This window comes from Dermochelys coriacea, chromosome 2, assembly GCF_009764565.3.
Source record: "Dermochelys coriacea isolate rDerCor1 chromosome 2, rDerCor1.pri.v4, whole genome shotgun sequence".
Classification (NCBI taxonomy): domain Eukaryota; kingdom Metazoa; phylum Chordata; order Testudines; family Dermochelyidae; genus Dermochelys; species Dermochelys coriacea.
In genome coordinates this window covers 229,439,322-229,464,689 of record NC_050069.1, presented here as the reverse complement: position 1 = coordinate 229,464,689, position 25,368 = coordinate 229,439,322, and the positions used below count along the sequence as shown (strand labels likewise).

At 42.2% G+C, this 25,368-nt stretch overlaps 1 protein-coding gene across 1 annotated transcript in view; it reads left to right on the top strand.

Annotated features, from left to right (window-relative positions):
• FAM171A1 (family with sequence similarity 171 member A1) overlaps positions 1-25,368 on the top strand; it is a 132,162-nt gene that overhangs the window by 67,454 nt on the left and 39,340 nt on the right. The window contains exons 2-4 of the mRNA XM_043509385.1: positions 2,375-2,599; positions 8,948-9,040; positions 18,597-18,755. Of these exons, the coding sequence (XP_043365320.1) occupies positions 2,375-2,599; positions 8,948-9,040; positions 18,597-18,755 (477 nt within the window). The remainder of the gene's footprint in view (positions 1-2,374; positions 2,600-8,947; positions 9,041-18,596; positions 18,756-25,368) is intronic.

The window sequence follows — 25,368 nt, the reverse complement described above, 5'->3', positions numbered from 1 at the left end:
TCAGGAGATCATCTAGTCCAACCCCCTGCTCAAAGCAGGACCACTCTCCAATTTTTGCCCAAGATCCCTAAGTGGCCCCCTCAAGGTTTGAACTCACAACCCTGAGTTTAATAGGCCAATGCTTGTTAGTCTCTAAGGTGCCACAAGTACTCCTTTTCTTTTTGCGAATACAGACTAACACGGCTGCTACTCTGAAACCTGTCATTATTGAATTAAGTTTACGTGACTTTGGGGTCCATTGTATTAAATGAATAGTTTTATGTATTATTGCATGTAACAATGGTATGTAACTTCTCAAGGGGGGAGATGTGAGACCTAGGGATGCAAAGGACTATATTGAACAATATGCCAGACAAGAATGTGCCAAAGTGCTAACTGGTTTTCCTGGGAAATATCTAGGGAGGAGTTAATGCAAATTCCCACCTCTGGTTGTGCAAAAACCCAGCTATGCCCTGATGAGTGGACCATTGTCTGCTGATCACCTGTTGCATGAGGCTTCTATCAAAGGCCCAAACTTTACAAAAGAAAGACTCAACTATTCATGGTTGTTCTGGTTCAGAATCGGAGACAGTTCTGAATTTGTAACCATGTGGAAAACCCGGTTGTGGGTTTTAAAGGACTGACACCTACCACAGCCTGAGGCTGGAGTTGGGGTGGCCTCTGGTAAACATTTTTTTTTCATGGACATAGGTTCTTTTTATTGTTTTTAATTGTTTTCCCTGTAATGCCTTCACCTTGAGAATAAATGTGCTTGCTCAGAAAGAGCTGTGTGGTAACTTGTGACTGCAGCAGTTATGCCATTCATAGACTCTGGAGAGAAAGCAAAGTGCATCTGCTGGCCTTTTAGGTGCTCTGGCTTGCTGGATACCACTGTGTAGGCAGAGAACTGTGAAGCCTTGAAAAACTCCAGTCAGGAGGGAGGGAGATGCGGGTCTCTACCCATGAAAGGTGAAGGCTGAGGAACTGGGAGCCTAGAGTGGGTGCCATCGAGGGACCACAGAGGAGGAATGCAGGTGCAATTACCTTGAATTGTGACTTCTTGGGTACCTTCTGATTTGCACCTTCAGGATCCACACAGGGGAGTTACAGTGCAGCACTGCACTCTAGTACATGCCTCAATTCACACCCCTGTAATCTGAGTTGCGGGGCCATGTAGACAAGCCTCTTGGGTCTAAATTTCTGAAGGGACCTAATATTTTCTTGCTGATGCAGGGCCCATAAGGAGAGGTGCTCTTACTTGAAGGATTTCATTAGACAATGAAATCCTTCTCTAAGTATTCACCTTCACTAGCATACTCAGTATTATTTAACCACTGAAATCTTACAGCAGTTTTACTTGTTCCCTTCTTGGCTTTGTTACTTGATATTATTTCTTGCTGCTTAGTGTCTGTATGTACAGTTTGAAATAAAATATATAATACTACAAAATATTTATACATGCAACAGAACTCAATCCCACTTACTGTGGGAGGGATAGGTCAGGCTCATACTTTGGGGAGTGGAAGAGAGAGGATAACAGACTGTGAAGGGGAAGCCTGAATAGTGCTTTAGTGAATGGGTAGAACCATTGCTAGCACTTTGAGCACTGTTCTGAACATAGGGCATGACTGCTGAAGATAGCAGCTGCTGCTGTAGTAGTGGCTATTGGGATGGGGTCAGTTGGGGACTATTGTAGGGAGAGGAAACTATCCTGGAAATAGAGGAACTTGGTAGCACCAGCCACACAGTGTGTCTGGCTTCTTATCCATCAAATGCAATATGACATAGCACATATTTTAAAGGCATAAGAGTGCCTCTAATTTGGACAAATAAATTGTACATTTGAAGGCACTTGCAGGAGTAGTTAGTTTCTGGAATAAGGACAAATTAAGCCACTGCCCCACCCCCCCCAGCAAAATGCACCATCGTGGCTGTTTCTGAAGTTCTAGTATGGATAAAGTTGTTCTGCCTTGGACCATTGCTTTTTGCTGCTTATACTGACTGGTTGTCTTCTGCCCAGATACCATGGTGATGTGTGCAGTATAAGCACCTCGATAGTCTGTGCTAACAGCAGAGTAAAGATCAGGGGAGCATGGCAGGTATCCTGCAGTGTATGACAGAACCCTACATATAAATGATATATATGAAACATTGGGCCTGTGCATGCAGTACTGCCAGGTAGCAGCTCTGTAGAGTTAACAAACCTCTCTAGACGGCCATGACCTAAAATAGAGAATCATAGGTAGGGATGATCAATAGCAACATACATCTGTGTGTCAGTGATTAGCATTGAGCCCTGTATCTCTTACTGTTAGCATCCTAGTTTGTTCTAACTACTACATGTAACAAAAATTTTCCAAAGGCTAATCATTGTGGTTGTCTGTCATTACAGAAGTGGCGCTGAAGGTCCATGTAAGCGATGCCAGCACGCATCAGCCAGTAACTGAAGCCTTCATTGAGATTTTTACCAACCAGATTTCCATTGCCTCTGGAACCTCAGGAGCAGGTGGCACTGCCTTCATCAAGTTTCAGTATAAGCTGGGCAGTCAGCTGATTGTTACTGCTACTAAACATGCTTATGTGCCAAATTCTGCACCATGGAAACCCACAAGATTGCCTGGTAAGAGAAGTTTATTTTTGTTCTGAGGTAAGACTTTGCATCTAAAGGAAGTTACAAAATTATGTGTGACTGACTTAACGCTTAGGATTGTAATCATGGGTGGTTGTGGGGAGAAAAATATTAGAGAGGCACACCAGCACCACGTATCTGGACATCTTTGTAAAAGTTGATCTTTCTAAGTTCTCTAAAATCACCACACTTAGTCAGATTTCTTTTGAAATTTGGTGTGCTTCAGGAGGGTGAAGGGTAAAATTAGTGACTCAAATTTGGAGTCATTTGAATCAATGGTTCCAGAGAGAGAAGCCCTGAAACAGGCACTTTAAAAAAATGTTTCTAGGTTGGGGGAGAGGGGGTATAGCTAGAGAGCAAACTATTTGAGATGCCGGTCACTATGGTCTCAATCTGTTGAGTTTTACCCAAGGCAGAGTGTGGCACCCACTAAATCTTTGGAGGACCCAAACAGAGAGAAATATTTAAGAAAATGTACTTTTTTTTTTACACTGTACATGCTAATACAGAAAAATGGCAAACAGGTTTTCATTCCTGCCATTTTATGTGGTTTAAAGTGTGACTTTTGTAAGTGCTCTAAAATCCAAATGGTTAATCAGATTGCTTTGAAATTTGGTATGCCTTATGGAGGGGCAGGGTATTGTTAGTGACCAGATTTAGGGTCAATTGGCTGAAGGGTTCCCAAGTTACATGCCCCCACAAAACCCAGTTTCCTTCCGCTTCTTTGTACTGTTAAACTGAGGGGTATTAATCACTGGGTGAATCGCAGACCTTGTTGAGTTTGACAGTAAACTCACCCTGGATGGCTTTGAACTTGACCCTTCTATTAACATAACTACAGATCAATTAATCACAAGCCCCCAAATAAGACCAAAGGAGTTTTGCACTAAGTGGCTGGCGGTTGCTACAATTTGTGAGTCAAGGGTGGCGGTTTGATTTTGGGAGGAATGTGTGGGGGAAATTATACATGTGAATGCTTCCTGGGAGGAGAAGAGTATTAGGGGGCAGAGAAGTGGGGGGAAATTGAGGGGAGAGAGGTTTGGGGCTGCAGCGAGGGGAGGGGGATTATAGAGGGGCATAAATGGGGACAAATGAGAGAGGTTGGTATGGTTAGATCAGGGGTTCTCAAACTTAATTGTATTGCAACCCCCTTCTGACAACAAAAAATTACTACATAACCCCAGGAGGGGGGACAGAAGCCCGAGTCTGCCCAAGCCACACTGCCCAAGGTATGGGGGACGGCAAAGCTGAAGCCTAAGGCCTGTAACCTGAGCCCCACTGTGGAAGGCTGAAGCCTTTGGGCTTCGGCTTTGGCCCTGAGCGATGGGGCTTGGGCTTCAGCCCTGGACCCTAGCAAGTCTAAGACAGCCCTGGTGGCCCAATTAAAATGGGGTTACGAACCACTTTGGGGTCCCGACCCACAGGTTGAGAACTGCTGGGTTAGATGTTTGGTTGTGTGTGTGCGTGTGGTTTTGTATGCTGTCCCAGCTCTGTGCAGACAGCTGGCACAGCAGATCTTGAGCAAACCACCCAATGACCACAAGATCCGTTAAGGTACAAAGGCACCCAGCCAAGTTTATTGTTGATGAAGTATGGTACTAATATCCCGCAGACTCTACCGGACCACTAATACATGTATTCCTGTAACAATGGAACAGCTCAGTGAACAGCGGAACTTTCTGTTCCTCCCCAGGCTAGACAAATACATTTCTGGGATACATTTTTATACCCTGATACAAACAAGTTATGTACTGCCCCACTGACGTAGTAAGTTACTGCCCCCTGAAGTGACTAGTTATCACCCATAACCTTGTACGTATTGCTTCGATTAAAACATCTCTATTATGTACTGTCATCCTGACCTTATCTTTTATGGGGGTGGTGAGTGTGTTCCTGTTGTTCTTGGGGAATGTTTTTGTACCATCCTTGATATCGGGATGTGTTTTCATGAGTACTCTGTGCACATCTTAGGAATGTGTATTTCAGTAATAACAGCCCTCTTGACAGATTCTGTGAGCAGGTTCTGCCTCTTGCTCACAGCTTGTCTTTGCTTTATATTAGTAAAGCTTTGACTACTACTTTAGCTCAGGCCTCATAGCAGGCCTCTGATACAAGGGCTTACGTCTCAGGTTCTCTTCCTACTATAGTTGAGGGCTCAGATGAGGAAGGCATGGCACTTCCCAGCTCTGCCAGTGCACCCCAACCTTCCTAAATATGCACTCCAGCTCTGCCAGGGGACCCAACCCCCTCTCCTCCGATCCCCCACTTCTCTGCCCCCAACTCCTCCTCCCTTTCCAAGAAGCATTCACATGGCTGATTTTCCCCCCCAAAGACTTTGGGTGGTACATGGGTGTTGGGGTGCACTAGCAGAGCTGTGGGATGCAGGTGTGTTGGAGTGCAATGGCAGAGCTGTAGAGTGTAGAAGCTTGGAACTGACGTACCTTTTTTTTTTTCTTCAAAAGAGTAGGAAATTGTGGCAAAATACTACACTAATGCAGTCAAAGTTGAGGGTATGTTGTCCACTTGCAGAACGCTGAGCTCAGCAAAACTCAAACTTCTGAAAACCCGGAAATGCAGAGTTAAGGTTTCCACGCAGCCTTAACTCTGACCTCTTTCAGCAGTGATCCAATATGCCCCATTAACACACACAGATTTACTCTGCCAGCCCCACAGTTTGCTTCCCCCCACAGCACTACTCAGGTTGGAATTCGGGCTCTCAAGTCTCAATGTCAAAGCAATGTCTACACAGCTATTATTAGCGAGCTACCAAAAGTCCCCCTAGCACAATTCTGTTTACCTTGGCTGGGCTTGCTCTGAGATGTAGTGTAGACATACCTGGAGAGGTTAAGTGACTTTCCCAAGGTCACACAGCAGGTCTGTGCCTCTTCCAAAACTGAAAACTGCTTTGGTGGTTATCCTTTTTGTGTAAACTCCTTTAGTTCTACCAGTCACTGAAGTCTCAGCTTCTTTAACATTCTTCTTCTATTTCCTTAAGAAACAACTGACCTATCATTAGTCCATGCATTGCCAATAGGCTCTTAAATGTTTTTCATTTTTCTCTTCCCCCTCCTGTTTCTTTTGAATAAAGTGTGCCTTTACATGGCATGTTTTCTTCTGATGTTAACCTTGTGAGAGGGCAATCAAATGTGATGCTATTGTTTTGATAAGCCATTGAAATCTGATAAGCAATAGCTTTGTATACACTTTTATCAAGATTTTTTTCTAGGCAACTGAAATAGGAGCACATTTTGGAAAAACAAAGATTTCTTTGGCTCTGGTCCTTCTCCCATTGAAGTCAATAGGCAATTTGCCATTGACTTCAGTGGGAGTAAGGATCCACCCTTTGTCTTCTTTACCTTGAACTTAATCCCTCTCCTGATTAAATGGCTACACAAAACATTGCAACTAGATATGTGTAATGCAGATTCAGTATGGCCAAGTTGAAAACTTTCTGTACTTTGTCCCTTTTAGAGAACTCCATTATTCAGTAGTGTAGGCCCAAAATATGTAAGTTTTATGGAGGATTTTTTTAATTACAAAACTGAATATTAAATATTTTATTTTTTAAAAATATAAAGAACATTTTTTAATTTAAACATTTGTGTTGGTGTTTACAACCCAGACGTTGCAGCACTCTCCTAGTTCATGAGAACCAGAAAGTGAACTAAAATGGACTAAAAATAGAAATGAAATTGATCAGTCCAAGCAGAGTGACATACCAAAAGTGAACAAACAGCATATTTAGGCTCTGATCTTGCATCAAATTCTACACATGCAGAGCTCAGCACCCAAATGGAGCTTAATGTTGGGCCACAGTTTAAGTGACTTCTCAATTAAGTTCCTAAAACTTACATAGTAGTAATACCTAGTATAGGGGGCAGGATCTGCTGTGTGCTTTGCCTCACAGACCAGGTATACCATTCCAGGCATCAATCAAGTGTGTTTATCTTATATTGGGGGGAGAGATAGGAAAATTCACTAATAAAACAGAACACTGAAAAGCTATGCAGCCACTGATCTAGTGATGCTCCTATAATAACTTAAGGTGCAAGTATCAGGAGTTGGTGGTATTTTCATAATTTGGGCACAAAGTAACTTGGTCTAAATATCAACAAAAATATTTACCATGATTTTGCCACTTAGTTGGAAATTCTGCTTAAATTGCTTAGCTGGAGGATGCAGGAGAGAAAGGATTGGGGAGGGAGTTGGGGAGAATCTTTAAAATTATTTTATGAACACAGCAAAATTCCCTCTCTAATTAAAGATACATTTAGACATTGTTTGAACTATTTATAAGTTCATAATAGAAGAGACACAACTTATAATACTTGTATATCATTCATGTTTGGTTTTTTTAATGACTTTGGGAATTACCTTGAGCATGAAAGGTGCTGTGTAATCAAATGCAGTGTATATGTATAATAGATCCCTCTGTCTGATGAGCCAGCTCTTTACAGTTCAAAAATTTTATGTTGTTCTAATAGAACTCTCCCAAGAACACAGTAGAAAGGACTCGGATTACCCAAAGTAAAGGGAAGGTGTTGCCATTGATGTGTCTTCATTTTGGTTCCCCAAATGTTCCCAAACTACTTGATTTTATCATGGGCTTCTAATGTAAAGGACATACTAGAATTTACATCTTGGGAGAAAGAGCTCAGGGCATCTCATTTGTCATGCTGAGAAAAAGCCCAAGGGAAGTTCAAAGGTTATCTATGCACCGTGGCTCAGCATGTGATGGGAAAGACATTGGCACATAGTCTTGTATTCAGCTCTCCAGGGTGCTTGAATTACATTGGCTTTCACTCCTACAAATTAAATTACTGGAGTAAGAGCAAGCAGTTTTTCTAATTGTGTGGCTTTTATACTACCTTCTCTATAGCTCTTCTTTTCATGTGCTTGATGTGTAAATCCACTTGGACATGTAGAATATTAAAAAGATAGTTCTTATTATGAAATAGCTGCAATTTGAGTTATATTCAGTTTTATTCTGTGATTTCACCAGAGCTCATGTGAGCGAATGAGGAGTTATGTTTTATTAAGCGGACACAGTCAATGTATTTCTCCTAATTTGAAAATAACATTTCATCTTTTAAAAACTATTTTGACACATTGGATTTCTGTTTCAAGCTATGGACTTTTGGTTACAACAGGGTCTTTATTGGTGCTGCGGTAAAAGAAAATATTAATTCAGAGGAAAATTTTCAAAAGCTCCAAAAGTAAATGGGCCCAGTGTCCTAAATTACTTAGGATCTTTTAAAAAAAATCTCTTCCTCAGTTTGTGGTAGTATACAAAATATTTTAGGCCCTTTCCAAAGGCAGATTAAGAGAAAACACCTGCATCAAAGAACATACTATCCATAAGGAATTCCTCCTCTTTCCCTCCTCCCATCCCTAAAGCTCTAGAGCGGATGCAGAGCTGCTCCTTGCTGTTGCTACAGTTGCAGGGTGAAGTATGCTCAAGGACTGCTGCGTATGGAGCAAGGGATATGTACCACAGAGATTTGACATGCAGGTGTCTAGTGCCCACCCATACAATCCCCCTAAGAAACTCATGTGTGCTAAGGCAGATAAAACCTTTGTTTCACACTGGGCGAATCCGTTGCTGCAGACTTTCTGCATCCTACCCATTTTCTATACCACATAGTAGAATCTGACTGGTTCAGCTGCATATAGGACCTTCTGTCCTGGGCTGGTGGTGGGTGGGCAGGATCAGTTCTGTAAAAACTCGGGAGTATTTTGCAAATAATAAAAGGTAAGCACAAAAGCTTAACTCATGTTGATACAGAATCACCACAATACTTTGCACTTTTATAGTGCATTTCATCTAAGTATCTCAAAATACTTCAAGTTAAGTCTTACTACATCTTTCTGAGGTAAGTAAAATCATTTTACAGACTAATAGACTTAGGCACAGGTGGATTCCAGGTTTTACCTAAGATTACGTATTAAGTCATTAGTGGAGCTGGAAATAGAAGCCAAGAGTCCTGACTCTGAATTTTCTGTTTTGTACTCTACTTCCTCTCAAGTGTGTTCAACTTCACTAGAGGCAGAAGATGAAATGTGGTGTTTGGATCAATAACAAATTACTCTGCCAACCTAGTTACTTGGTTTATAAAACACACTGGAGCAATTTTGTGTATACAAAATATTTGCTTTTCAGTCTTTTTATAGTGGTTTGGACTGACTGTCCTTCTAAGGGTAACAGAGAAAAAAAATGTTTGTATTCAAGAGAATTGTTAACAAAATTGAGAGAATCTTGGATTTAGGCATCTTTTTTTAATAAAGTTTTTTTAAAAAAGAATTCAAATATATCCCACTCAAACCACTTTCCTTCTACAGTGTTTTCTTCTCTGAGCCTTGGACTTCTTCCTGAACGATCGGCTACTCTGATGGTCTATGATGACGTAGTCCAGATAGTCTCAGGATTTCAAGGTATGTATGTTTGTAGATTTGTAAAAGTTGGAATTGGAATTTAAACCATATTTTAAAAACAGTGGATGAAATCCTGGCCCCCATTGAAGTCAGTTGGCCAGGATTTCAGCCCTTGTGCTTAAGCGTTTAAAGCCGGGTCCCTAATCTATATCATGACTTTGTTAAATTATTTTATGGCAAAGTTCACCCCTGTCTACATGTCAGTAACCATGTCAGTACATTTTTAACCAGTTTGAACTTCTATATATACAGGGGCTCTGGTCCATCTCCCTGCATTTCTGCTATTCTTCTATCTCAGAATTTCTTACCTTTTGGTATATTAAATAGAGCTAGAGATGGAAGTTCTAAAATCTTTATTGGCTTCTTATTCTGTCATCCAGCATCATGGAACCATCTTTAGTTATAAAACTTCTGTCTGCTATTCAGTCTAATTTGTTTCCTGCTTACTGCTGTGATTATTGTGGTTGGATTTAAAGAATAAAGTATGATGCATAGAGACTTCATCACATGACCAAAAAATGCAAACTAATATAGGGGCACTAACAGTCAGGTGGACACACTGTTGCGACTTCTGAATGTACAGCTGAATAGCAGAATTGAAGGTTAATTCACCCAGCTCTTTATCTGTCACTCAAGTACTGTAAATTAGATCCGGTCTAATTTTATTATAATGATTTGATTTACTGAGGTTAGTTTGTTAATGAAGCTCTTACAGATGCTTTGATAACCTTTAAATTAAAGCCACGACCTCTTTCTGCCTATTATCTTAGCTGTGCATGCTGGTAGGAAACCAAGCAGTAGTTTTTCATCTAATTTTTAAATATCCTCTTATCAGAAAATTAATGAAAAACTATGTTTTTCTTTACTGCTTTGTAATCCTGTAAAATGGCTATGCCCCATGGAATATTAATATAATAAGGATTTCCTAACATGTTTTTATGGGCAGAAATCAGCCAGACACAATAGGCTTTTCATAAGTGAGAACTCCACTGTGGAAGAATCACTAAACAGATTATATAACTGATGGGACACTGTTAAAGAGGGCTGTATAACAACCCAGCTATAGTGCATGCATTCTGCAGTTTGGGAGCTGAGGTTATGAATTTAATTAATAAAAGGCGGAGATTGGAGAAGACCTTGAACCCCAAGAGCCTTCATCAGATAAACAATGAAACAAGCATTATTCTATTAGCGTGCTGGTGTTAGAGATTCGCATTCTTCTGCAAGTTTGCTAACAAATCTCACAATTCACTGTACAACAAAAATCTTTTTCTGGAAAATTGAGGCTAATAGCTTCCTTACAGCTTTCCTTGCTTTGCCTCTTTGAATAAAGATGGCTTGGTGAGAAACAGAAATGCAAACAGTACCCGTCACACCCATCTGGTTGCCACCCCCACTTTTCCTCTTTTTCAGACATTCTGATTCAAGAAAAGAGTCAGGAGCACAAGTATCCAAAATGCTATTAACTATGGAAACTGGCTGATACCTAGTCTCCCATCTTGTCAAAGTAAAAACCGCTCACAGGACCTATGCTGTCTTCTTAACTTAAGAATTCTTTCATATCCTTATTTTTCTGTAAAAACCAAGAGTGGACATCTGTATTTCTGTTGTATTGAAACATGAATGAGGAACAACATAGGCATTTAATCAAGAGCTGGGAGGGCTCTCCCTAATCCCTACCCAAAACTTTTATGGCTTGATTCTTCTCTCTTACACTGAAGTAAAACTGGTGTAGATTCAGTTACTTCAGAAGAATTAAACAGCATTTTCCCCAATATAAACATAAGAGCTGAATTGGGCTTACTCAAGCCACTGAGATTCTATACAGATTGGGAACTCTACAGTGCACTGATCAAAGGTACAGAAGAACCTGCCCAGCATAGAAGTTACTAGTTGTCATTGAATAGTTAATAAGATGAACACCTAAATATGCCTTTGCGACGCTTGTTTTCAAGTTTGCTTCCAACCTCATTTTCATGCTGAAGGTACAATCCATTGCTGTACTCTGGAAGTAATTGCGCAGATGGAGTTTGCCAAGCATAGGTCATGCAGAGTAGTGATGACATCTAAAAATGTGCTAAAATACCAGTTTATCAACAAGCAGGGTTGAGTACTCAGTTTATGGGAGCTATAGATATCTTCTCTCTCCACTAATACATAAAAGTAATGTCAGGCATTCTTTACAATATCTTCCCTACGCTTGCACTAGGCCAATCATGCTTCAAATGGTTATTTTGCACACATTGAAACACAAACAGTGACTCCACACTGCGTGCCCTGAGGTGGATTATGGTTTGACCTGGCATTCACACTAAGGGCTGCCTTAAATCATTTCTGAGGAGGGGATAATAGCATGTGGGGAGGGGCAGAGAGGTGACTCTCGGCTGACGAAATAAGGAATGTTGCCAGCTTAAGGAGTTGTAAGCTCTGACAGCTGACTAAAATGATGGCTATGAAAGTTGACAACCCACTGTTTGTGCCAGTGTTACATCAACACTGGGACTTGATCTACAGAGTCTCTTCAAAGATTGGGAGAAACTTGTGCCCATTGCTGGTCCTCTGAGCCATTGGTTGTGGTGCTTTTTGTACTTAGAACCAAAAGTGCAGTTCAGTTAATTAGAGACACAAATTTTTCACCTTGATACATTTCTCCAGTGTAGAGAAGGCCTTAGCAATATGCATATCTTCCACTAATAATATGTATTAACTCTTTCCACTATAGAATTTCAAAGCATCTTACTTACAGAATTAAGCCTGCATTTGAATGGTACAGATAGGTAAATATTACCATACTCATTTTACGGATTGTGGGGGCGGGGGAACGAGGCACAAAGATCTTAGGTGATTTACCGAAGGTCACATAGCCAGTCTGTCATCAAGAACTCAGTTTTCTCAGTCCTGTGGTTTAGCTATAAGACACAGTTTGTACCAACTGTATAATCTATAGTATTTGAGGAAACTGAGATTCACTTGAAATTTTTTGCCCCTTTGTAAAAATATTTTCAGTAACAAGTTGGCAGCTCTCAAAGGCTGTGCTATATCGAGTTTCCATAAAAGATAATTTATTATTCTCAATAAATTATTGTTAACAGGCTCAATAAAGAATTACTTTCTTTTCTATTTCTTAATTACGTGACCCTTCAGAAATATAATACTGGTACTTGGCAACTTGACTGATTAATCTTAATTATATCCATACACTGCAGCCTAAAATCCTGCAATTTTTGCATTGAACTGTTATAGAGATAATCCTAATTCTGCTTTCTTTTTTGTTGTTTGTTGTTGTTGTGGATGCTTATCCATATGGAACATATGCATATACAAAGCAGTGCGGGCAGAGATTGTTGAATATTTGAACAGATCTGTCCCTGAGGTGCGGCAACTATTATCATATTGCACATATTCCCTTGAATTCATTGAAGTTAATGTCTTTAGTCTGTAATGTTGCTGTTTTCCATTTAGGCCTGGAAACTGGCTAAGAGAGATTTCTTCCTGTTTCAGAAATATGTTTAACCAGTTAAAAATGATATTAGTTTTAAGAAACTGGTACAATTATTTCAAAAACATTCCAGTGATTAAGCCCCCCCCCCTTTTTTTACTGAGCGTTACAGCTTTCCTTGCAAAACTTTCAAAATGTTGCTTTTTTTTTTTTTTTTTTTTAAAGGTTCAATACAATTGTGTTGGACAAATAAAGCTTTGTGCCTGTGATCAGTGTTTACTTTGTAGGCGGATGAAATTAAAGCTAAACTGTTTACATCCATCTGTAGACAGATGCTGCAGTTTTTGCTCGTGGCAAAGTTGAATTCTGTGAAATTCTGTGTTTTGTTGTAACAATAACTCATTTCTGGAAACTAATTAAAGAAAACTGAGAGAAGGGACTAGTCTTCTGGTTAGTGCCCTAAGCAATTGTAAAAATAAAGCGCTTGACTTATCACTTGGTAACTTGGTTGACTTCAGTGAAGTGACGTGTAAAACTGGTGTAACAGAGTGCTGGAACAAGCCCATCCATGTTATGGTTTGGGCATCTTGGAACGGTCATAAATTACAGTCAGAACAGAGCGTTATTTGGCTCTTGATCCTGTGTCACTTAGGAAGCATCCTTTGAATATGGAAAAGAGCTCTTGGGAATAGAGTAGTTTTGCCTTCAACAGCTGTTTTAAATCTCCATTTGCTTGTTGTCTTAAAGCTTGCAGATGGGGCCTTGCTGTGTGCTGCAAAACTGTGTGAATGGTGAGAATCCATTGAATAAGGCTATTGCTAACGTGGATGTTTAAAGGAGACTAAAATGTAAAATACTACGTGGAGTTGTCTTAAATCCTGGTGCACTGGAAAACCTGCAGTTCATGTGTATTGATTTTGAACAAATGCAGATGAGTGTCTAATAATGCACACAATGGGATAACAATAAGGATGAAATCTTGAACACAGAGTCTAAGGAATCTAGTTTTATATGTGTGGCGTGTTAAGGATCTGGGGAAACCAATCTTCTCCTAACCCTGGGCAAGTGAATTGGGCTGGTATAAAGAAAAGGAGTACTTGTGGCACCTTAGAGACTAACAAATTTATTAGAGCATAAGCTTTCATGAGCTACAGCTCACGAAAGCTTATGCTCTAATAAATTTGTTAGTCTCTAAGGTGCCACAAGTACTCCTTTTCTTTTTGCGAATACAGACTAACACGGCTGCTACTCTGAAACCTGGGCTGGTATAGTAACTGTAGCTTTTCCTTGTCCATGGGCTGGAGTGTAAGAGCCAAAAGATCTTTGTACATTTTTCACCTAATCTGTCCCCTCACTGCAGCCGTGTGCGGTGGCTGCGTAGGTCTGATGCGTATACCCATACTCTGAGTACCCAAAATGAGTCCTTATGCAAGATTTAAGGTATGGAGGTGTTTGCACTAGAACGATAGAAACATAGAGTGGGAAGGGACTTTGTGAGGTCATCAAGTAAACATGGCAAACAACTGATCACCATCCTCTTTATAATAGCCCTTAACATATTTGATGACTGTTATCAGGTTTCCCCCGACCGTTCTTTTCATAAAACTAAACATACCCCAGTTTTTTAACCTTTTCCTCATAGATCAGGTTTTCTAACCCTTTTATTCTTCAAATGCTTGCTCATGTCCGTTCCACATGTTGCCAATTTAGCTACTTTCTCACAAGATTTAGCGACTTCTTGGTTTCTCTAGCAAGAAAATAAGTGTCAAATCTGGTGACTTTCATTGACAATTACAGTGACATTCAGAGAAAGAAGTCACCAATATCTATAGTCACAAAATCATTCACAAGCAGCTCAATAGTGTTAATAAAATCCATTCTATGCTCCTCTTACTATATTCTTTTGCACGCCAAGTCAATGTCATTACATGTCAATTGAGCATGTCCTCGGAAGGAATCGCATTCCAGGGCTTCTTGGGCTGAGATCACCATAATCTGCAGGCGAGGAAAAGAAGTTTCTGGAGGCTAATTAAATACTTTGCTAAAGCGAGGTGCACTTTGGAGAGAGCAGCACATTAGCCAGGGCTTGTTTTTAACCCAGAAGTGTTCTTTCTTGCTGTTCCGTAGTAGATAGCGAACCCTGTGATGCAGTGGAAGATGGCTAATGAAGCAGGCAGCGTGGGGGAAGCAGGTTAGCCAGCAAGGAGAGCCACATGGATGGAAGGTGGGGTGGGATGAGACAGGGCCATGTGCTCCAATGGGGCTAGGGGCACTGTGCCTCCAGGGATGAAGCCCTTACTACAGGATCAAAGGTGGAACTAGCTTGATTTTGGCTCCCCTTTACTCCTTCCCCAGTCTTGGCCTGGGGTTAGCTGCCCAGCTGTTTTCAGAAATCAAACCCTGGAAGCACAGGATTGGGAAAGGGTCTGGCTAGCGGATTTTTGTTTTAAAATCTACTTTCTTGGCTCCCTGCAGCGCTGAGTTCAGGTCACATAAATGTCCTCTTCCTCCTGGCTCTGGCTTTCGCTTTCACTAACCTTGTGGCTCAGATTCTGAGCTTGCCTGGTTGCATACACATATATATATATATATATATATATATAATATTCTGGGAATTTTGTTTAGGGACATTTTTTACTCATTTAGAGTGCTTAAACAGCTACATCTAGCGACTTTTCAGGGTTTGTCTGGTGACTTCCTGTTATGTGGAGTTGGCAACACTGAGTGCGTGCACAGTCACTGGAAATTTCCCCCTCAGTAGTACCTGTTGGGTCAGCTCTCGTGCCCTCTGGTGCCACACGCCTGTGGCTTAGGATAAAGGGTCCAGCTGACCCAGCACCCTCTCTGTTCCTTTTGCTTTGGCAGGCTATTCTCAGTGGCTCTCATTTGTCACTCCATCCCTTCTTTTTCTTCTTCCCAGTAGTTATTTCTCAGTTTGGACTTCAGTTAGTAGTTGTAAATAGTTAGTTGGACTTTCACTACATTAGCGGAGCTTCCTCCGCTCCTGGAGCCGGGCATGCCTGGGTCTCCAGGCATCAAGCCTTGCGCCTCCTCTGGCAAGGCCATGCCTTTGAGCAACACACACTCCAGTTGTCTTTAGTACTTGGGTGAAACTCAGATCGAGGATCACTATCAGATCTGCCGCCAGTTCAGATCACGTATGAAGAAAGACTGGGAGACCAGGTGAAAGTGACTCCTGATGGTGGTGGTGTTCAGACCCTACTCGGAGCTGAACCAGTCAGACTCAGCACCCAGTACCTCTGCATCAGTATGGAGTGCTCTGCTCGTCGTAAGGGACTCTCGGCACCATTCCCAGTCACTGGCTGATAGGGGGCGTTCCCCCACTCTAAAAAAGGCTAAGCCTGGGGAAGGCAGTGGAGTGCAACCTGAGTCTGGCCACCCCTCTGCCACCACTCAACAGGCTGTATGGTTGACACCATCCTGTTTGCAGATTCCATTGAGTTTGGTCCTGGATCAGCCATCACAGGGACAGCGTAGCGCTAATGAGATAGCGGTGCTGTCCACTCTGGAGGCATTTGTTGTGATCAGAGACTTGCTGGCGCTGTCGGTACTAGCATTGCTGGCAGTCCAAAAGTCAGCATCCTCGGTCAGTGAGCAGAAGGGAGCATGTTGCCCTGAGCTCCTGTTCAGTACTGGGGCCACTGGTACCATCTAGAAGTACCAACCTCTAGCTAGCATCAAGAGGTACCATCCCTGCTAGCATCAATGTGGGATTCCCCACCTTGGCATCAGTCCCTAGATCCTCAGCACTGACCCCTGGAATTGATGGATACCACACCTCCGTGGTCCCTAGAGGAAGGCTCAGAGTCAAAGTTGTGCACCCAGTTGAGGAATCCGTACCAATAACCTCCTCCCCTCTCCCCCACAAGCCCTACATGATGGGGAATCTCGGTGTGGGGATATCTATATATAGGCACTGGCCTATGCAAATGCAGTGGTTGTTCTGGAACGTAGGGGGCTTCCCCCCACTACCAGCCCCCCCCAGATGCTCTTACTTGGTAGTGTCTGAGAGAAGGGCTCCTCCATCTGACTGAACGGCACCTGACCCAGACTCCGGTAATTACTTTGATACCAACATTCAGGACCTAGACCCACGGGATCAGTATGGTGCAGAGGAAGAAGAGGAGGAACCCCTGCTTGTGCAGGCCTCCTCCTCCACCACCCCAGATGAGGTAGTGTCAGGGCCAGGCACATCACCCCCTATCCCCCATGAATGACTTTAAAGCTCATCAGGAGATGTTGAAGAGGGTGTCCTCAAACCTAGGACTGGAAAGGGAAGTAGTAAGGGTCCTCCCACAGCCTAGTATAGTCTAGCAAACCTCTTGGTTGCGGTGGCCCCATCAAAGGTGGCTCTCCCTTCTTAGTTAAAACCCTTTGGCAAACCATATCCTCTCTGCCCCCCACTTCGAAGAGGGCAGAAAAGAAGTATTTTGTCCCCACCAAAGGTTATGAGTACTTATACTTCTTAGCCCCCCCCCCTCCCCAGGGTCTCTGCTGGTGTCAGCAGCCAATGAAAGGGACAGGCAGGTGCTGCAAGGGTTGACCCCCAAGGCAAAAGACTCAAAGAAAGTAGACCTCTTTGATAGAAAAGTTTATTCTATTGTCAGTTTAAAGTTTCACATCTCTGACCAACAAGGCGGTATGACTTCAACATCTGGGAGTCGATGTCAAAATTTAAGGACGCTCTCCCTCAGGAATCCAGGCAGGAGTTTTCTGGAAGAAGGGGAGGTGATAGTCAGGGCTTCCTTGTAAGCTGCTCTGGATGTAGCAGATAGATCTATGGTGTCTGTGGTGGCCATTCTCTTGGCCCCAGTCCTCTGACCTACCGGCAGAGATCCAGCAGTCCCTTCAGGACATCCTGTTTGAAGGGTCCTTACTCTTTTCAGAGCAAACAGGTGTGAAGCTCCCTGGCATGAAGGACTCCAGAGCCACCATCAAGTCCCTGGGTCTGTATGCCCTAGTACCTTCAAGGAAACATTTCAAACCCAACAGCCCACCTGTTCCTCGGCTCTACCGCCCTGTCAGGACCCACACAAGGAGCGAAGTAGTGTCTTTAGTCACAGGCAACTTCCCCCATCCTCATCAGCATTGCTGCCTGGCCCTCCCAAACATTCGGGGGGGCCCCCAAACAGAACTTTTGATTGGGGGCCCAAGGGCATTGTACCAGTTCCCATACCAGATCCTGCCCCTTATTTTCAAACCATTTATCCCACTTCAGCTCAGCATGGTCGCGTATCACCACAGATAGTCAGGTCCTGAGCATGGTGGAAGAGGGGTTTACCCCTCCAGTTTGTTTCCACCTCACCCTCCCTCCCAATCCCACTTCAGGGACCCTTCTCACAAGCAACTTTTAGTCCAGGAGGTGCAAGCCCTCCTCCAGCTAGGAGCAGTGGAGGTTCCTCAGGACTTAAGAGGGAAGGGGTTTTACTCCTTTTACTTTTACTGTCCTATTATAAAGGTCAAAAGTGGTTTCCGAACCATTTTAGACCTGTGCGGCCTCAAAAGCTATCTGAAAAAGCTGAAGTTCTGCATGGTCTCCCTGGCCTCCATCATTTACTCCCTGAATCCCAGGAACTGGTACACTGCCCTTAGTTTGACAGACGCCTATTTCCATATCTCCATTTTCCGAGGCCACAGAAGGTTTCTCAAGTTCTTCATGAACCAGACCCTCTGCCAGTTTGCTGTCTTCCTATTCGACCTGTCAGCAGCCCCATGGGTCTTTATGAAATGCATAGCGGTAGTGGTGGCCTTCCTGAAAAGGAAGTTTTAGTTTTACCAGTATTCATTATTGGAGGTATGCAAGGAAACTTAAAGTAAGACGAGGAAATATTTTCAAAAACCCCTAATGTATTTAGGTATCTTTGTACATTTTATCTAGTAACGCTTTGTGACAAAATATCACCCATTGCAAAGTTAATTCAAAAATATGATATTATCTTCACCTTCATAGTAGCTCATTGTTGCATCTATCCATCACAGAAAGATTTTAATTTGTAATGGAAATTTTAAATGCATTTTTAAAGGGCTGTTTGGTATAAATATAAGCTCCTAAACAATCTACCCTCCTTGGATAATGTCACCTTTTAATTTTCACAGGTGCACGGATTCAACCACGAGTTCATTTTCAAAGAAGAGCCCTAAAGTTGCCTGAGAACACCAGCTACAGTGATCTGACAGCATTTCTAACTGCAGCCAGTTCACCTTGGGAAGTGGACAGTTTTCCTTATTTACAAGGATTAGATGGAAATGGAACTGGTAATTTTGAGTCTCTATCTTTTTTTTTGTTCTGAGTTGATATTTGTTGGAATGTAGTTTTGGGTTTTTTGGTTTCTTTTTTACTCTCTCTCTCTGTCATTTTCTCCCTTCCCCCCACAACATACCTTTTTAATTTTGAAAATATAGGTTCAGCTCTCTGATCAAAATACTGTTCCAAAAAAAAGCAATAGTCCACATGACAACATTCCTGTGCAACTGACACTAATAGTTCTCTGTATTGGCAATCGCTAGATAAGAGCCCTGGGTTGAATCAGCACAGAGACTGAATGTCCTTCTCGTCCCTTATATATGGTCCCTGCAGGACAAAGTTGGAGGCTCACTGACATTGGTGGGTGAATAGCTTTCTTATGTTGCACCTGTCATTTGAAGACTGGCTTTCTAGCATGTCAGTTTGGGTATCTTTTACAAATGCTACATTTACCTTCAATTAAAAAATTGAGAGATGTGGGGAGGGGAAAAGATTTAACCTTCTAGATTCTGCAGCATTCGTCATCTCTAATTATTCCTGTGCCTGACAATCTGTACAATGTCCACATTCTAAGAATGTAATGTTTTGTAGCACTGTGCTGTGCCAACAAAGAATTGTTTCAACAGTCTTGTTAAATGCACAGTAATTTTGGATCCTGCTTTGGCCAAAAATGTTCAGATTCTTTTGAAACAAAGAAGAAAGCTGTGAAGGACTTTTAATAGAAACAGCCCCCAGTGGACTTTGAACTTTGAGTTATTTTGTCTACATTCTTACATCTTGGGATGGCAGCAGGTGAGGCAATTTAACTCTTCTAATTTAGTCTTCTCCGGATGCACTTATTTCTCCTAGTTAATGTAAGTTATTTCAAATATATGCTCAAGTGTATAAGGTGTGTGTTAGTGTATTTTGTGAATTTCTTCCAAGAGAAAATTGTGTGACTTTCCCCCTCCTCTCTGTTTTCCTTTCTTTCCCCTCTTACAACTCTCTCCTCATTCACAGTTGCAGAGGTTTCTTGCCTGCTCTCCTCCTCTAACCCCTTCATTTGCTGCAGTGATCCTGTCCTGTTCCATCTCTGGATCTCTCTCTCACCCATGCTCATCTCCTCCTCTTACTCATTTGCAAAACCTCTGTTTCCTCTCCTTTCACAATATCAAGCTTGGGGTAATCTCTCCCTTCTTAAACCCACCTTTGACCTCACTCTCCTCTTCAACTACTGCCCCATCACCTTTTTCCCTTTTAAGCTCATTGAACGGGGACTACAGTTGCTGTCTGGAGTTCCTCTTCTCCAGTTCCAGCCTAGATCCTCTTCAAATCAGCTTCTGCTCCCTGCATTACACTGAAAATATTCTCACCAAAGTCTCTAATGATCTCTTTCTAGTCAGAGCCCAGAACCAATACTCCATCCTCATCCTCCTTGGCCTGTCAATTGCCTTTAACACAGTTGACCATCTTCCTCTTCTCAAAATCTTGTCCTCCCTTGGCTTACATGTCTCTGTCCCCTTCTGGTTCTTCTTCTGCCTCTCATCACTCCTTCAGTGTGTCCTTGGGATGATCTTCGTCATCCCACCTCCAACTTTCCCTGAGGGCTCTATGCAGCTCTGTCATTGGTCCCTTTCTCTTCCTCCTCTACACCTTATCTCTGAGTAATCTCATTCACAAACACAAATTCTGCTCCATTCTCTACGCGGGTGACTTTCAAGTCTCCCTCTCTACTCTGGCTTGTCTCTTGTCCAATATAAAATCTCAGTCCATCTCTATTACATGGCTTTATGGATGTCTACCTGTCAGCTCAAGCTCAACATGGCTCTTAATCTCTCCCCCTCCAAGTCTCTCCTCCCTGCAACCTTCTTTCTCAATCATGGTGCACAACACAACCAGCCTGCCTGTCACTCAGGCCCCTAAACTGAACATCGTGCTAGACTCAGACCTCTCTCTAGATCCTTTCATCCAGGCTATGACTAAGTCTTGCAGATTCTTGCATAACATATCTAAGGTACTTCCTTTCCTATCCATCCAGAGAGCTACAACTCTCATTCAGGCTCTCACCAACTCATCTGTCGATTTTAGTGCAACATCCTTCTCTCTGAATTGACAAATGTAGTCTTGCCCTACTCATATCCATTCAGAATGGTGCTGCAAAGATTATTTCTAGCCAGTCACTTGTTATCCCTCTCTTTATATTCGTCCTCTGGCTCCCCCTTCTCTTTCACATTGAACCTAAGCTGTTTGTCTTCATTTTCAAGACACTTGATGGCCTATCCCCACCCTACCAATCAGCTCTCATTCACTCAGACCATTATGGTAGCCTACGTTGCCCACTTGTTAAATTTCAAACAAGCATCGCTGTGCTCTCTCCCATGCTGCCGTTCACACTTGGGAGGACTTACCCATAAATATCTACAAAGCTACCTCTTTACCCTCCTCCACATCCCTTCTCAAAACGCCTCTTTGCCACAAGGCCTACAAAAAACTTAACAATGGTTAGGCTTCTGATGCACTGGGAACACTGCCTGTCATGCTTACCAGTATTGTCTTACTGTTTCCGTGTACCCTCCGAATGGTCTCTCTGCAACCATCAGTTGTCTTTTGTCTTATATTTAGATTGGAAGTTCTGTAAAGCAAAGACTGTCTTTTTGTTCTGTCTGCACAGTGCCTAGCATAATAGGTTCTTGGTCCAATACTAAGGCTTTTAGGCATGATGATGACACAAATGATTTATTATAAATAATAATAAAAAGGAGGTGGTTGTATGAATACTATTTGCCAGAAATGTAAAGTGCCTGAAATAGTCTCTACAGGCTTTTAAGTAGCCCCGCTGTATGAGAAGACCCAAGTAGAGTACATTCTTTGGACTCCCTCCTGGGTGTCAAACTGGGCATGGCTTTGTGAATACACACTTGCTCTACCCACTTACCCTATGCCACACACATTTATACTCTCATATGTAAACTTCCATTCAGGGGCACAGCTGTGGTTGAGGAGGTGGGAGATGTATTTGGCCCTTATTAACCATCATGCAAAAGTATCCATATCACTTTAAAAGAAAAAAAATGAAAAGAGGTTGGAGGTCTGAGAAGAGACTTTGATACAGAATTACAGTGCAGGCAAGTTGCCTTCTACACATACTACTGCTTCTCTTGGAGAAATGTTAGACTATCAAACCTTAGGTTTGGATTGGCTACTTCGTTTTTTAAAGTTCACCAAATATAATCTTTGTCAGTAGACCCTTCTTGCAACAGCTGTTGAATATAAGATCACCACCAGCTGGTGGCAATTGCTGATTTTTTTTTCATGTTTCTGTTTGAAAAAGGAAACAAAAATGGGACATGCAAATTATAATTTTCACTTTCCTGAGCATAAACCAATAATTTGCATGGGAGGAAGGGATTCTTGTTGAATAGAGCTTGCTCTCTCGGTCTAACAAATTTATTTGAGCATAAGCTTTCGTGAGCTACAGCTCACTTCATCCGATGAATTTGTTAGTCTCTAAGGTGCCACAAGTACTCCTTTTCTTTTTGCGAATACAGACTAACACGGCTGCTACTCTGAAACCTCTCTTTTTCTGTGTCTCTGCTAAATTTCTGTCATGTTTAACTGCGTACAGTGAACTCAGGAGCATTGCAATCTGGTCCTCCCATTGTTTAAATGTGTTACACCTGATAGTGAGTGTTTATCCATTGTAACTTTGTAGTAGTTTTAACTAGAAACTTTCCCTTTGCATTCAACAGTACTTTCCAAGGAGTTCTAACAATGTACAGTTACGAGCAGTACAATTAAAACCCAGTAAGTTAATCAGCCTATCTAAACATAAAAAAATAAAGCACTTTTTATGCAAATAATAAGCCTGTTGTGTCTTGTCTTATTGCTTGTGGCACCTTAGAGACTAACAAATTTATTAGAGCATAAGCTTTCGTGAGCTACAGCTCACTTCATCGGATGCATTTGGTGGAAAAAACAGAGGAGAGATTTATATATACACACACACACACAGAGAACATGAAACAATGGGTTTATCATACACACTGTAAGGAGAGTGATCACTTAAGATAAGCCATCACCAGCAGCAGGGGGGGGAAAGGAGGAAAACCTTTCATGGTGACAAGCAAGGTAGGCTAATTCCAGCAGTTAACAAGAATATCAGAGGAACAGTGGGGGGGTGGGGTGGGAGGGAGAAATACCATGGGGAAATAGTTTTACTTTGTGTAATGACTCATCCATTCCCAGTCTCTATTCAAGCCTAAGTTAATTGTATCCAGTTTGCAAATTCCAATTCAGCAGTCTCTCCTTGGAGTCTGTTTTTGAAGCTTTTTTGTTGAAGGATAGCACTCTTAGGTCTGTGATCGAGTGACCAGAGAGATTGAAGTGTTCTCCAACTGGTTTTTGAATGTTATAATTCTTGACGTCTGATTTGTGTCCATTCATTCTTTTACGTAGAGACTGTCCAGTTTGGCCAATGTACATGGCAGAGGGGCATTGCTGGCACATGATGGCATATATCACATTGGTAGATGCGCAGGTGAACGAGCCTCTGATAGCGTGGCTGATGTGATTAGGCCCTATGATGGTATCCCCTGAATAGATATGTGGACAGATTTGGCAACGGGCTTTGTTGCAAGGATAGGTTCCTGGGTTAGTGGTTCTGTTGTGTGGTGTGTGCTTGCTGTTGAGTATTTGCTTCAGATTGGGGGGCTGTCTGTAAGCAAGGACTGGTCTGTCTCCCAAGATCTGTGAGAGTGATGGGTCGTCCTGTCAATCTGTTTCTTCACTTCAGCAGGTGGGTATTGTAGTTGTAGGAATGCATGATAGAGATCTTGTAGGTGTTTGTCTACCCATCGCAGTGCCGCTGATTTGAAGGTATACATTGTCACCAAATGTGAAATAGTTATGGGTGAGGACAAAGTCACAAAGTTCAGCCACCAGGTTAGCCGTGACAGTATCGGGGATACTGTTCCTGACGGCTTGTAGTCCACCTTTGTGTGGAATGTTGGTGTAGAGGGCTTCTACATCCATAGTGGCTAGGATGGTGTTTTTAGGAAGATCACCAATACCCACCTGCTGAAGTGAAGAAACAGATTGACAGAGCCAGAAGAGTACCCAGAAGTCACCTACTACAGGACAGGCCCAACAAAGAAAACAACAGAACGCCACTAGCCATCACCTTCAGCCCCCAACTAAAACCTCTCCAACGCATCATCAAGGATCTACAACCTATCCTGAAGGACGACCCATCACTCTCACAGATCTTGGGAGACAGACCAGTCCTTGCTTACAGACAGCCCCCCAACCTGAAGCAAATACTCACCAGCAACCGCACACCACACAACAGAACCACTAACCCAGGAACCTATCCTTGCAACAAAGCCCGTTGCCAAATCTGTCCACATATCTATTCAGGGGATACCATCATAGGGCCTAATCACATCAGCCACGCTATCAGAGGCTCGTTCACCTGCGCATCTACCAATGTGATATATGCCATCATGTGCCAGCAATGCCCCTCTGCCATGTACATTGGCCAAACTGGACAGTCTCTACGTAAAAGAATGAATGGACACAAATCAGACGTCAAGAATTATAACATTCAAAAACCAGTTGGAGAACACTTCAATCTCTCTGGTCACTCGATCACAGACCTAAGAGTGGCTATCCTTCAACAAAAAAGCTTCAAAAACAGACTCCAAGGAGAGACTGCTGAATTGGAATTAATTTGCAAACTGGATACAATTAACTTAGGCTTGAATAGAGACTGGGAATGGATGAGTCATTACAAAAAGTAAAACTATTTCCCCATGGTATTTCTCCCTCCCACCCCACCCCCCACTGTTCCTCTGATATTCTTGTTAACTGCTGGAATTAGCCTACCTTGCTTGTCACCATGAAAGGTTTTCCTCCTTCCCCCCCCCCCCCCCCCCCCCGCTGCTGGTGATGGCTTATCTTAAGTGATCACTCTCCTTACAGTGTGTATGATAAACCCATTGTTTCATGTTCTCTGTGTGTGTGTGTGTATATAAATCTCTCCTCTGTTTTTTCCACCAAATGCATCCGATGAAGTGAGCTGTAGCTCACGAAAGCTTATGCTCTAATAAATTTGTTAGTCTCTAAGGCGCCACAAGTACTCCTTTTCTTTTTGCGAATACAGACTAACACGGCTGCTACTCTGAAACCTGTCTTATTGCTTGTATTAGTAGCATATTGTGGAATACAAGGCTGGTTTCTAAACAAACACAAAAACCTCTGTATTCTACAGTAATGGACCAAAACCCTATATCAGGCAATAATGTTTTCTCAGCATTTGGGGCTATTGCTGTGTAATATTGGCTTATTTATAAAGGGTGAATTCAAAGTCACTAAAAGCATCTATTTTTCCTCATAGATTTGAGGTCACCATGTGTCAAAACATAAGCTGACATTTATTGCAGTCATTTAATATATGCATATACTTACCAACCCCCCAGCATCTGTTTCACAAGCATTCAGTTAACTTAACCTTCACAACATAACACACACTAAGCCAGAAACTTAATTTTTAGATAAAAGTTTAGATTCTATGGAAATAGATATCCTAGGCCTTTCTTATGAGCCAGTGGATTTTAGAAATCTGCCTGCTTTCTTAGAAAGTAAGCT